Source organism: Desmodus rotundus, chromosome 3, assembly GCF_022682495.2.
Source record: "Desmodus rotundus isolate HL8 chromosome 3, HLdesRot8A.1, whole genome shotgun sequence".
Classification (NCBI taxonomy): Eukaryota; Metazoa; Chordata; class Mammalia; order Chiroptera; family Phyllostomidae; genus Desmodus; species Desmodus rotundus.
In genome coordinates, this window is record NC_071389.1 from 116,647,052 (window position 1) to 116,660,735 (window position 13,684).

The following is a 13,684-nucleotide window of genomic DNA, read 5'->3' on the forward strand; positions in this document are numbered from 1 at the left end:
TTCAATCATGTCTTTCCTGTTATTTGGCATTTCTAATTTATGTATTAGATATATAATTGTGTTTCAGTTCTTGATTCATTTCCTTAGCTCTGAAATATCTTTTTTACTCTTCCTCTGTTATTTTGTTATTTTATCACCTCAATTTTGAAGTCTTTTCTCAGGTTCATATGCTTATTAAGGTGTTTTTAGTACAAGGCATTCCCTGAGGATCTCTTGTATCTTGGAGTTATATTTTCTTCCAGACTAGTTTTTCCATAGTTCACCCATTATTTTTCCTTCCTCTCTATCCCTCCCATCACTTTTTTCGGTCACCATGTAATTTCTTTTCATCTCATTCTTATTTAGTAGGGGCAGCTCCAACCAAATCTTTTGTAACTGTTGCATAGAATGGATATAGTCTCCTTGCCCCTCTTCTCACATTATCTAGGGTGAATTTCTAATCTTTTGTTAATTACATTAAGTATTAGAAAAAGGAGAATCTGTGATATTTTACTCTACTATCTTTACCCTGAACTTTTAGGAAGCTTTTTCTAATATGCAAGTTTTATCCGGCCACATCTTGCTTAAAACTTTCTGGTGGTTTATCATAGCTTTTAGGGAAAATGTTTGAACTTCTTAACTTATATCCAAAATCCTTCATTTTTGTGGCCCACCTGCCTCCCTAGTCTCAGGTCTCCCACCATTCTCTACCTCATTTGTTAACTGATCACAGGAGGCTTTTTTGCTGAGCCTGGATCAGCCTCAGAACCCCTCTCAACACAGGTGGCCTCTTGGCCATCTGCTCTAGTTAAATCCCATTCATCCTTGAAAACTTACTTCCAGTGTTGTTTTCTCTGGGAAGCTTTCCCAGAATACTCTTCCTTTCCTTATCCCCCATTGTGTACTCCAGATGCCCTTCTTTTCTACTTTTCTGTCATTGAATTTATCATACTTAATTGTAATTGTCTTTTACAGAATAGTGTAATGGAGTGTGGAGCCAGACTAGGTTCAGAAATTAACTGCCACTTGCTATTTGTATGACGTTGAGGGATATTATGTGACTTTTTCTACCTGTTTCCTTAGGATAATTAACTATGTTAGTGCATGTAAAGCTTTCATTGAGCACATGCTCAGTAAGTTATTTATTTAATTTAATTATTATTATTATTAAAGGGAGCCATCACTGGCAACAATAATGGCCTCATACCACCCAGAGCTTCTGCCAACCCAGGAGCTGTCCAAGGTGCTAAAACAATGCTCTTCATCACAGGACTATGCCCCCACTGTCTGTCATACATTTAGCTCCATACAGGGTAAATCCATGGTATAGCTTGCCAGCTGTAGTAGTGGATAGAGAAAATGTGTCTCCCTTTGCATTTCTACACCTGGCCTTGGTCACCTCATCAGCTCCATTTTGTGTGCTGAGGTCAGCCTCCTAACTGGTCTCCTACCTCTGGACCATTTGGTTGACCACATTCACATTATCCTTCTTCACATCTATCTTCATATCCAGTTATGTCCCTACCTACTAATTCACAAGAAATTTCAAAACAATAGAAACAACTCAAATGGCAACATGAGGGGATGGTTAAATGATAATATATCTATGAGAAATGTACATTAAGCAGCCAATAAAAATAATTATTAAGGCCATGTGAAAATATAGAAAACTATTTGTTGAGGGAAAAAAGCAAAATAAAAAATTTTTAATGGGTTATGTCACTTTAATTTTTCTTGTATAGACTATGTGGTGGCCTCAGCTGGCCCCTGGGTCCCGTACATGGAGACTCTGGTCTGGGTCTTTAAAAGATGGTCAGTGAACTCCTGCTGGGGACACTTGGTGAACACGGTCTCTTTCCAGAGGTTGGGAGTGAGACAGCAGTGGGTCTTGGAGCCGGCATCAAAGCTGGCCTTGGCAAAGTTGCCTGGGGTGGCAGTGTAGCCCCTGCTCCAGGTGTAGCAGTCCTCGGTGCTGTCCATCAGCAGCAGCTTCTTGGCTGAGATAATGCCAGTGTCCCTGGCAGTGGGGATGAGGCCACCAGGGCAGAGCAACACTGGCGAGTCACCTTGCATGCAATGGTGTGGGCTTGCCAATCTTGTTCCCCCAGTAGCCTAACATGCAGGGAATAGAGAGCTTTGCCAGGATAAGGGCCTCAGGGATGGTAGTGGCTACCTCCTTTGAGCACTTAACACCCAGACCGACATGTCCATTGTAGACCCCAATGGTGACAAATGCCTTGAACTTGGTCTTCTGGCCAGTGTGGGTCTGCTCTTGCATGAGCAAAATCTTCAAAACCTCATCCTTGAGGGATACCCCCAGAAAAAGTCAATGATCTCAGATTCCTTCATGGGCAAGGAAAAGAAATACATCTCCAGTAAGGACTTGATCTTTTTGTCCTTGACCAGATGGCCCAGCTTGGTGAAGGGGCTCCACTCCTTGTCCTTGGCCTTGCCTCTGCTAGCTCTGTGACCTCAGTCCCAGCCCTGACCCAGCTGTGACCTTGGCCTCAAATGCTGTTGCCAAGTCCTCCAGAGAAGACACTACAGCCTCCCATTCCAGGGCCCTGGGGCCTCCGGGCTCTCTCACAGCATGGGCATCACCTGCCATTTGGTATTTCTTTGGAGAGGCTACAGTACAATTTAACATCATTCATTCAATTATTAAACATGTACCAGGCACCTATTTTGTGACAGGCCTTAGAGATGTAAGAATTAATAAGACACTCTGTTCTTTAAAGGTCAGAGTCCGGCAGGATAGATAGCCATGTAAACAGATTACAAACAGAAGTGCATTCGGACCAAGAGTAGAAAGGAATATGTAAATAACAGTGGTAGAAGTATAGGTAAATTTCATCTTTTTCAATATCTGTTGGGAAGTGAACCCCAGCGTAGATCCTCAGTGACGAGAGCTGAATCAAGTTCCTCTGACAAAGGCTACAAGTAAATTCTTCCCACTCTACCCCTGCATCTTCAGGCCACCTACAGAAAAACAAAAAGAAAAGAAAAAAGAATGGATTGGTGGAGAGCCCAATCCCCAAATGTGGCTCAGAGAAGTCAAACCGGCCTTGACTAGGGCAAGAGAAAAAGAAATGGCATAACAATCATGCAGATCTTCTATAGCAAAATAAATGAATATGTTTGAGTGGTTGTGAAAATGCAGTAAAACGAATTTGGAGGGAATGTATATAATGATACCCTGGTGAGTATCCCAGCACCTCATTACCTCTCCAGCAGGCTTACTTCCCAGCCACATGCCCCAGGATTCCGTAGGAGACCCGGTCTTTTTGTTCCCGAACAAGGGTTTGTTGCCCACACTCATAGAAGCCAATACTGTGGCATGGGCTTTGGGGAAAAGAAAGAGCAATTTATTTAATCCTGAGTCAGCTTGCAGGAGTCAGGAGGTAACCTCTCAAACCTGTCTCCTCAATCCAAGGTTTGTGTTGTTTTGTTTTGTTTTTTAATTTTAGTACAAATTTTTAAAAGATTTTATTTATTCTCAGAGGGAGGGGGAGGGAGAAAGAGAGGGAGAGAAACATCAATGTGTGGTTGCCTCTCACACACCCCCCACTGGGGACCTGGCCCGACACCAAGGCATATGCCTTGACTGGGAATCGAACTGGTGACCTCTTGGTTTGCAACCCACACTCAATCCACTGAGCTACACCAGCCAGGGCTGTGGTGGGTTTTAAGGATTTAGGGGAAACAAGTGTGTGGAAACTCTGGTAGGGCACATTTTTACTGCAGAGACTTAGAGCATGGCCATTTATAATAAAAGGCTTCAGCACTGGATCTTCCTGGACAATGGACCCTTTGCTTCTGAAAGGGTTCCTGTGTTCAAGTTCCAGTTGTATCCCAATCTTCTGGTTTTGTGGGGGCAAGGAGGGGTGAGATTTTGGTTCTGAGTGAACCTGGGGGTCAGAGTTTTCTCCTCTGCACATGCCTTGAATGCATGGCTTACAGTTTTGGTCTGTTTTCTCTAAAAGGCAACTCAGTATGTTGTTAGGACCATTTGAGCTGGTTCTGTGATTGCATTTCTACCGTCACCATCTCCATGTTGTCAGTCATTCTGATGTCACCTGTCAAGAATATTCTTCACTATTTTCATTCAAATCTTGTCTTGCTTTTTTTTTTTTTGAGCTCAGAAGTCATCTTCTTTGAGAATTCTTTCTTGGTTAACTCCATTCTCTTCTAGTATAAATATTTGAAAGTCAGTTTTACTGGATATAAACGTCTTGGCTCACATTGTCACTGCTTTGAAGAAGTTCCAGAGACAGCAGAGTTTGTGATACATTAATGCCCACCTGTCATGGTTAATCTCATAGGTTCTGGAGTCAGACAAAATAGGGTTAGATCTGCTCCATGTATTAGCCATGCAACCTTTTGAAAGTGTTTAATTTTGAAAGCGTTCCATCTTAGTTTCCTAATCTATTGCATGGAGATGATAAATATCTGGTAAGGATGTAATGGTTCTGTAAGGATGAAACAGACAGATACATGTAAGATAGCTTGTCACGGTGCCTGGGACATATAAAGTGCTCAACACGTGTAGTTGAGACCATTTTGTTTCTGTGATATAATTCTTGATCTGTTCAGGGAAATAGAAATGGATTCAACCAATAATGTCGGTCCCCATAGTAGGTATTTTTTTAAGTTATTGTTTATTTTTTAATTATTTTATTGTTGTTCAATTGCAGTTGCCAGCATTTACCCCCCACCACCCTGCCCCCACCCCATCCATCCCCACCTCCCGCCCCTGCTTCCACCTCCACTTGGTTTTGTCCATGTGTCCTATATAGTTGTTCCTGAAAACCCTTCCCCCTTCCCCCCATTATCCCCTCCAACCTCCCCTCTGGTTACTGCCAGATTGTCCTTAATTTCAATGTCTCTGGTTATATTTTCCTTGCTTGTTTGTTTCATTGATTAGGTTCCACATAAAGGTGAGATCATATGGTATTTGTCCCTCACCTCCTAACTTATTTCACTTAGCATAATGCTCCCCACTTCCATCCATGTTGTTGCAAAGGGTAGGAGCTCCTTCTTTCTTTCTGCTGCGCAGTATTCCATCGTGCAAATGTAGCATGGTTTTTTGTTTTTGTTTTTTAAATTTTTATTGTTATTGAATTACAGTTGTCTGCATTTTCTCTCCATCCCTCCACCACCCCACCCATAGTAGGTATTTAACAGATGCCTTTGTGAAGGGCTCTAACTTAGGAACACAACAAAGAGAAGCAGTGTCTGTTACCACTGCATTTCCAAATGGAGGATGACAGGCTGGTAGGAAGTTATGCTAATTGGTAACATTTCTTATCTACAAAAAGTGACTAAATTATTCACTTCTCTTTTGCTAAAATTTATGTGAAATTGTAAACTGGTTCATTGTTGCTCAGTTTCATATCACACGTCTATCTACATTAATAATGGAGGAAGAAGTTAGGCTGAGCTCAGATCCTAGTGCATTTCTCGCTGAGTTTCAGATGGGAGCCTAGGACTCTGAGGCTTGATTAAGAGGGTTAAATATCAGCATTGTTTTTAACTGGTGGAGATGCTGTTATACAATTTTTTAAAAAAAGGAAAATATATTCTGTCCTCAAATATTTCGTGGTTTCAAAGAAATAGAAATAATATGTCTTGCGTTTAGAAGGCTAATGCTGATGTGATGATATGAAATAAAGATATACCTCATTATTAAAACACTTTGAAGTTCCTTTGAATATATGAAAGAAAGAAAGACCCTCCTCCTCACCCTTCCTGCTCAAGAAGAGGAAATCTGATTCAATCTCGTTTCACTTTTAAATTGGTTCTTCAAGTCAGTTAATGGTGGTATTGCAGACATGGGGGTTTCCATAGACGAGCAGTGCGTGCTCCATTGGCATCTGATGTGTTGTCATTTACTTGGTACAGTTGAATATTGTCTTGGTTTCTGGAGGGGGTTTAAGAATTATTCTGGCTAACTAATACTTGAAGATCACCCTAACAATTACTTACCATAAGTGAAAGTGTCCCCTTCACACTAGGGGGTCTTTATTCAAGTTTAGTAAAAAATTAATATTAATTGAATTAGATATTACATTCACAAAGCACAGAAGTTAACTAAAAGGAGGAGTGGGAGGTAGTGTTGTAGAAACAGGATAAGCGGTGTAAAACAAGGGGCTGTGGTAAGATATTATACAAACGATGAAGTTACTAAGATTCCCCACAATGCTGAGCACAGTGTATTCACATGGCAATACTCAAAAGCAAGAACTTTACCTCTGGACAGGTCCTTAGCACATCCTACATAGTCCAATGGAGACGCTAATGTCCAGAGATAGGAAGCTACTAGTTTGATCTATGAAAAGAGCTCATGTTTCTACTTTGAGGAACACCTTTCCACTGCTGTACCTTTTATATGAAGCAGAGCACAGAAGTGTAGTAAAGCATGGGAATAAAGTGGGTAGACCCTGGAGTAAGACTGCCTGAGTTCAAATCCTGACTGTGCCAGTAACAAGCTGTGTGACCTTAGTCAAATTACCTACCCTCTCTGTGCCTTCGTATCTACCTCCGAAAAACTATAGAATCATAGTACTCACTTCATAGGGTTCTGTGAATTTAAAGTGATAACAGATAAAGCCCATGGTCCATAGTAAGCACACTTAATAAAATTATTTCCCCAAAGGCAAAACATCAAAAACCATTCTGAAGAGCTTCGTATCAAGGAAGGGAAAAACCCACTGTATGCAGATCATAAGTTAAAGTAAAATGAGTTAGCAGGCTTCACTAATTTCCTTCCTTTACTCTTCCTCCCAATGTATGTCTCCCCTCCTTTTATCTGTGCTGGTAGGCACCAAAGAGATATACAGACAAGACATTTTTATTTGTTAGACCATAAACATACCTAGCCTGTTTAATATTTGGTCTCCATAGTGCCGCTGATACTCCATCAATGTTAGAAAATTATAACAGTATTTCTTTGACAGTGGTGATAAGTGGGGATGTGCCAGAATTGCTGGCATCCAGGCAATGTAAACGCCAAGACACTCGTCAGAAGTGTTTACCCAGCACCAGCCTTTGTATTGCGCTGCTGTCTGCCTGCTTACCTGTCACAGCCCGGTTTGAAAACGCAAGCGTCCTTGTCTGCTTTTCAAACCATTATTTTGTAAACAAGGGATTTTTTTTCCCCCCACCGAATTCAGGTTGTCTTGAGTTCTGTGCTATTTGATTTACTTTTTTCAGCAGTAGAAGCCAAATAGAGAAAGGCCAGATTTCTTTCTGGAACACCCTCACATCTCATGCCATCCTTGTTCTTGAGAATTTGGATCCTGCATTCCCCTGGCTCACGGGTGGGCCGTGTTTCCATGGTCATGAGGGATAGTATCCTCTCCTCCCTCATCTTTTCCCCAGAAGCGTTAGGGGATGGGCTATCCCTGCTGTGTGGGTAGGTTGGGGTGAGGGTGGAAGGCCCTTTGTGAAGAGGAAGCTCTGCACGCGGGGGTTTGCCAGAAGGCTTGTGGGTCTGTAGCAGCGGCGGGGTGCAGGCCCCTCCCCCTGCTGAACTGCTTCACCTGGAGAAAACCAGACCATCTCTGCTCTGTGAAGCAGCCTTGCCTCCAGCCCTGGGGTGACGTGCTGCTTCCCACTCTTAACTCTCACCTTACCCCTCCACCCCCGGCCCTACCCCTCGAAAGGTTTATAATGCTCAGGACTTGCCGAAGACAGTCACAGACCCTAAAGAGCAGGATAAAACACCAGCGGGCCACCCTCCCATAAAACGGGGAGAATAGAAGTACTTCTAAGGTGGTGAGAACCGCCACCTCACTTCTCCAGCAATCTCTCTTGCTTGTCAAACTTGGTTACCCAAAAGGTCTATCGCAAGGTTCAACTTCAGCCCTCTCCGGCTCCGAGCTGCGGGCGACCGCGGGGCCAGCACTGGGGACCAGCTCTTCTTTGGGTTGGGAGGAGAGGGTGAAGCGACCTCGGGAAGTGGGGACGCCGCAACGCGGAAAGAAGGACTACGGGGCGGGGAGGTCCCCGCCGCCCGCGCCCCGCCCCCGCGGAGGCCACCGCCTGCTCGCTGGCCGCGGCGCACGCGTGTGCGGGCGGGGGCAGCGCGGCGCTCCCCTGCGGCCCTGCGCCACCGCCCGCCCTGTCCACTCAGCGCGCCAGCCCGGTCGGGACGGTCCCGGCATCATGCGGAGGGTGAGTGCGCCGTGGCCGCGGAGGCGCGAGGGTGCAGGTGGCGATTTGCACACAAGTGTGAGAGCGCGTCGCTCCTGTTCAGGGCCGCCTCCGCCGCCGGCCGGAGAAGCTCGCGGGGGGAGCTGGGCGGGAAGGGCTAGGGGGGAGGAGGTGTCTCGCAGGGCTGCTGCAGTAGCCTGGGCGGGGGAGGGGGGCCCTGGCAGGACGCGAGGACTCACGGGGTGCTGTGGGGTCTCTCACCGCCTGAGAGACCTTGGCCCCGCGCTCCCTGATGCGGCGCAGACACGTCGGGGCTCCCTCCTCGCGCCTTCTGGGGGCTATTCCCAACGCCCCCCACCTGGGGCTTTTAGGGGAGATCCTTCTGTGGAGCCCCTTGCCGGGCGCCCCTCCTGCCCGCCTGGCTCCTTGCGCCCCTGGATTCTGCTGTTCAGTCCTTCGCTCTTTCCCCGGGAGCCTCGGGAACTTTGCCGCCGGGCGTCGGTGGGGCTCCCTCGACGAACACCCCAGGGAGGGTGGACCCCAATCCGCGGCCGTGGGGTGACAGGCAGAGGATGTGTCTGTGTTTCGGGGAGAGGGTCCTCACACCTCACCTCCAGAAATGCCCTGGCTTCTGGAATGTGGAACGCGCAAGGGCGTGCGAACTCAAATTGTTCCCTCTGCCCCAGCAAGTTAAGCTCTGCCCGCCATCAGGAGCAGCGCGGAGTCCTGCGGGAGGCGTCCTCGGCGGCGGCTGCGTCCTGAAGCAGGTGTGAGGGTCCCTGCGCGCACCTCGCCCCCTCCAGGCAGCCCTTAGTGGAAAAACTCCACAGGGTTTATTCCACTCAAGGAACAGTGTGTGGGGGGATTGGAACTGCTCATTGGCAGCCGCGGAGAGCACGCACGCAGGCCCTGCGCAGCTTCATCTTTCCTGTTTGGGGGAGCTCGGCTGCTGGAAAGTGGTGGCGATTTTCTAAGTTACGGTCCCAGCGTGCTATTTGCGTCTGAGCCTCGGGGACAGAAACAGCTTTAATCAAACGCAGGATCTCGGCACTTACTGGGTAGAAGGGAAGTAGAGGAAACTTAAGGAAATCCACGTAGACATTTTCCCAGATTTCCTAAAGCCAACCCTGATGACAGTTTAGGCGTCAAGGAAAAGGTTTTGGATGTTTTCTGAAGAAACAAGGGTGAGAAAAAATGGGAAAAACAGAGAAAAATCTTTTCAGTAGAGTCTTTGAATTTCTCTGTGTTGAACTTTGGGGTTGCCTTGTTACTAAATTATGTATGTACCTATTATTTTAGTCACCTGAGTGGCCCTTTCAAAGATTTTTTTCTTCCTCTCAGCTGCTAGGTTGTTTCAAAGGGAACTCTGGCCTGAGGTTTTGCAAGTGGTGCCAGTATTAAGGGTGTGTGTGTGTGTGTGTGTGTGTGTGTGTGTGTGTGTGTGTGAGAGAGAGAGAGGGGGGGGGGTGGGAGAGAGAGAGAGGGAGGGAGGGGTGGGGGGAGTGGTATTTGGAGGAGTTGTAGAACAAGTATGAATTGTCCACAGCTGCCTCTGGAAAGTCTGTTAGTGAGCTGACATGGAAATTTACCTGGCTTACCTTTTGGATTTAATCCAAATCTGCTCAGGTGTTTCTGGGCAGGACAGGATTGCAGCCAGGCTGACCAGCTACTTTGAATGCTTGGCATTTGTTAGAGTAGCAGAAATGGAAACTGGAGGAGTTACTTGCTTGGACTACAAATGCAGGGGTCAGCAACCTCCTTTAATTCTCTGTGCCACCAGGGGTAATTAAAGCAGCTGGGATGGGCTCTGTAAGAGGGAGAATCAAGATTTGGAGATGGAGGGCTTTGATTAGAGCACAGGGTACCTTGGAGATATTGCAGGTTTGGTTCCAGACCACCATGAAAAGGATCGTAATAAAGCAAGTTGGAATCGTTTTGCTGGTGGAGGATCATGCCTTCAGTTTCACCGATGCCCAATACAAGGAGGTGTGCCCATACCTAAAATGTGATTTGTGATTTGCATGCTTCCTGCTCTAGGATGAAAGATGTGGACGCTTGCTAGAAATGCAGATTTCTGAGCTCTCCTTGGGACTTGTTAAATCAGAATCTCTGGGACTGGACAATTTGACTTTAAACACCCACCACCCCCACCATAAAGTATATATATTAAGCACTTACTAAGTACAGGCACTATTTCAAGCTCTAGGAATACAGTGGGGAAAAATGACAGCTAAGAATCTGTTCTCTTGGAGGATACATACTAATTGAGAAATTAGAAAATAAAGAAGTAAACAAATATACAAACAATTTTATTTTTTTAATTTTTAAAAATATTTTATTGTATTTTTCCATCACCATTTAGTGCTTTTATATCTCCCTCCACCCACAATCACCACACTGTTGTCCATGTCCACGAATCTTTTTTCTTTTTGCTCAATCCCTTCACCCCCTAACCTCCCCCACCCTCTCTCCTGCTTAGCTATCACCCTGTTCTCCATCTCTGAGTCTGTCTCTGTTTTACTTGTTAGTTCAGTTTGTTCATTAGATTATGCATATGAGTGAAATCATATGGTATTTGTCTTTCTCTGACTGGCTTATTTCACTTAGCACAATGTTCTCCAGGTCCATCCATGCTGTCACAAAGAGTAATATTTTCTTTTTTTCAGCCAACTAGTATTCCATTGTGCAAATATCTATTATTTGTTTTATCCACTCATCTAATGATGGACACTTGGGCTGCGTTCATATCTTGGTGATTATAATAATGCCGCAATGAACAAAGAGGTGATTATGTTCTTTTGAATTAGTGCTTTGGGTTCCTTCAGATATATTCCCAGAAGTGGGATCACTGGTCAAAAGGCAGATCCATTTTTAATTTTTTGAAGTATCTCTGTACTGCTTTCCGCAGTGGTTGCCCAACCTGCATTCCCACCAACAGTGACAAAGGGTTCTCCTTCTCCACATCCTCACCAGCACTTGCTTGTTGATTTACTGATGGTAGGCATTCTGACAAGTGTGAGGTGATATCTCATTGTGGTTCTAATTTGCATTTCTCTGATGATTAGTGACATTGAGCATCTGTTCATATGTCTATTGGCCATCTGTATGTCTTCTTTGGAGAAGTGTCTATTCAGGTCCTTTGACCTTTATTTTTTAATTGGATTGTTTGTTTTTGGTGTTGAGTTTTATAAGTTCTTTATAAATTTTGGATATTAACACCTTTTCAGATATATTGGTGAATATGTTCTCCCATTCTGTGGGTTGTCTTTTTATTTTGTTGGTAGTTTCCTTTGCTGTGCAAAAACTCTAGTTTGATGTATTCCATTTATTTGTTTTTTTTCCTTATGTTTCCTTTGCCTAGAGAAATATCAGATAAAATATTGCTATGGACAATGTCCAAGATTTTACTGCCTATGTTTATACTGGGATTTTTATGGTTCAGCGTCTAATATTTGCAGATAATATAATACTCCACATAGAGAACCCCAAAGACTCCACCAAGAAATTACCAGAACGAATAAATGAAATCAGCAAAGTAGGAGGATACAAAATTAATATCCAGAAATCTGTTTTTATATGCCATTAATGAAGTAACAGAAAGGGAAATTAAGAAAACAATCCTATTCACAATTGCTTCAAAAAGAAAAAGTCTAACCAAGGTTGTAGAAGACCTGTACTTGGAAAATTATAAGACACTGAAGAAAGAAATTGAAGAAGATACAAATAATTGGAAGCACATACCATGTTCATGGATAGTAAGAATTAACATCATTAAAATGTCCATACTACCCAAAGCAATCTATAAATTCATTGCAATTCCTATCAAGATTCCAATGATGAATTTCACAGAACTAGAACAAATATTTCAAAAATTTATATGGAACCCTAAAAGGTCCCATATAGCAACAGCAATCCTGAGAAGGGAGAACACAGTTGGAGGAATCACGCTACCCAATATCAAACTCTACTATAGGGCTATAGTAATCAAAACAGCCTGGTAGTGGCGTAAAAACAGGCACACAGATCAATGGAACAGAATAGAGAACCCATAAATAAACCCACACCTTTATAGCCAATAAATATTCAACAGAGGAAGCAAGCACATACAATGGGCTGAAGATCGTTTATTCAATAAATGGTGTTGGGAAAATTGGACAGATGTGTGCAGAAAAATGAAACTAGAACACCCTCCTTACTCTACACAAGAATAAATTGAAAATGGATTAAAGGCTTACAAATAATTTTAGATGGTGATGAATGCTAGGAAGAAAATAAAGCAGGATGATGATGTGGGGAGTGACTCAGGGTGTGAACCCATTTCAGTTTGCATGGTCAGGGGAGATATTTCTGAGGAGTTGCCATTTGAACATATGATGTAAAGAAGTCAACTGTGTGAAGGTTTGGGGAAAGAGTGTTCCAGACTGAGACACATCAAATACAAAGGCTCTGAGGTAGGAACAGGCTTGGCCTATGTGAGAAACAGAAGATACCAGGGCCAACGCAGCATGGAGTATAAGGGGTGGAATGAAGTGAGGTTGGAGACATAGGCAGGGACCAAGTTCTAGAAGGTCTTATTGGCAATGGTAAGAAATTTGGATTTCAGCCTAAATGCAGAAGGATGCTATTTAGAGAATTTTAAGCAAAGGAATAGAATGATGTGATCTGGTTTACTTTTTTGAAGATCAACTTGGCCATTGTGTATGGAATGGATTGTGGGAAGTGATGGTAGAAGTAACGTAGACCACCTTCCTGTGCAGGGGTGGTGGAGGTAGGTGGAGATACAGGATGGATTTGGGATATAGGGTCAACTGAACTTGCTGATGCAGGAGGAAGGGAGAAGTGGAAATCCTCTAATGGACACCTGAGGTTGGTAACTGTGTGTGTGGAGAGGGAGCATGCACAGGAGAGAGATTATTAGACCTCAAATGGGATGCCCCCAATGATAATTGATAATAGCTGGCATTTAGCAAACATTTTCTGTGCATCTGGTACTATGTACATGTATTAAGAGTCCCGTGGAAAATGTGTTGTTCAAGGCCACTCAGCTAAGTATTGGAGCTAGGATTTGTACCTGGTTTTGCCTGACTCCAAAGCCCTGGCTCTTGCCATTATACTCTGCTGCCTAGAAACTGCCTCAGGAGGCTCAGATGGCATGTTACCACTCCACCCAGTGCTTTGAACTTCACGCCATGACCACTAGAGAAGCCGCATGCTGGATTCTTTTCTACCATCTTCACATAGCAAGTTAATGTTTTGTTCTTTATTTTTGCATCCAAAATGGGTTCTTTTCTATGCAGAGGCAGGAGCTTCAGAGGATTGGTTACTTTTAAAAAGTTACTTGTATTAAAAAGAGTTAGAAACCACCAAAAAACCCTGAATAGCCACAGCAATCTTGACAAAGAAGAACAAAGTTGGAGGAATCATGCTACCTGACATCAAACTATACTATGAGGCCATAGTAATCAAAACAGCACGGTACTGACATAAAAAACAGACACATAGATCATGGAATAGTATAGATAACCCAGAAATAAACTCATGCTTTTATGGT

The 13,684-nt window shown here is 44.0% G+C and overlaps 1 protein-coding gene and 1 pseudogene across 4 annotated transcripts in view; one reads left to right on the forward strand and one right to left on the reverse strand.

Annotated features, from left to right (window-relative positions):
• Positions 1-1,722: 1,722 nt before the first annotated feature.
• Positions 1,723-7,315, reverse strand: LOC112307075 (small ribosomal subunit protein uS5-like; annotated as a pseudogene).
• Positions 7,316-8,042: 727 nt separating this feature from the next.
• TMCC3 (transmembrane and coiled-coil domain family 3) overlaps positions 8,043-13,684 on the forward strand; it is a 261,408-nt gene continuing 255,766 nt past the window's right edge. For 3 of the 4 annotated variants that reach the window (XM_053920943.2, XM_053920942.2, XM_053920944.2), the window contains exon 1: positions 8,064-8,154. Coding sequence is in view for 1 of the 4 variants with exons in the window: in XM_053920941.2 (XP_053776916.1) it covers positions 8,146-8,154 (9 nt within the window). In the remaining 3 variants the exon portion in view is untranslated. Of the gene's footprint in view, positions 8,155-13,684 lie in introns of all 4 variants that reach the window. The other variant, XM_053920941.2, reaches the window with a different exon arrangement.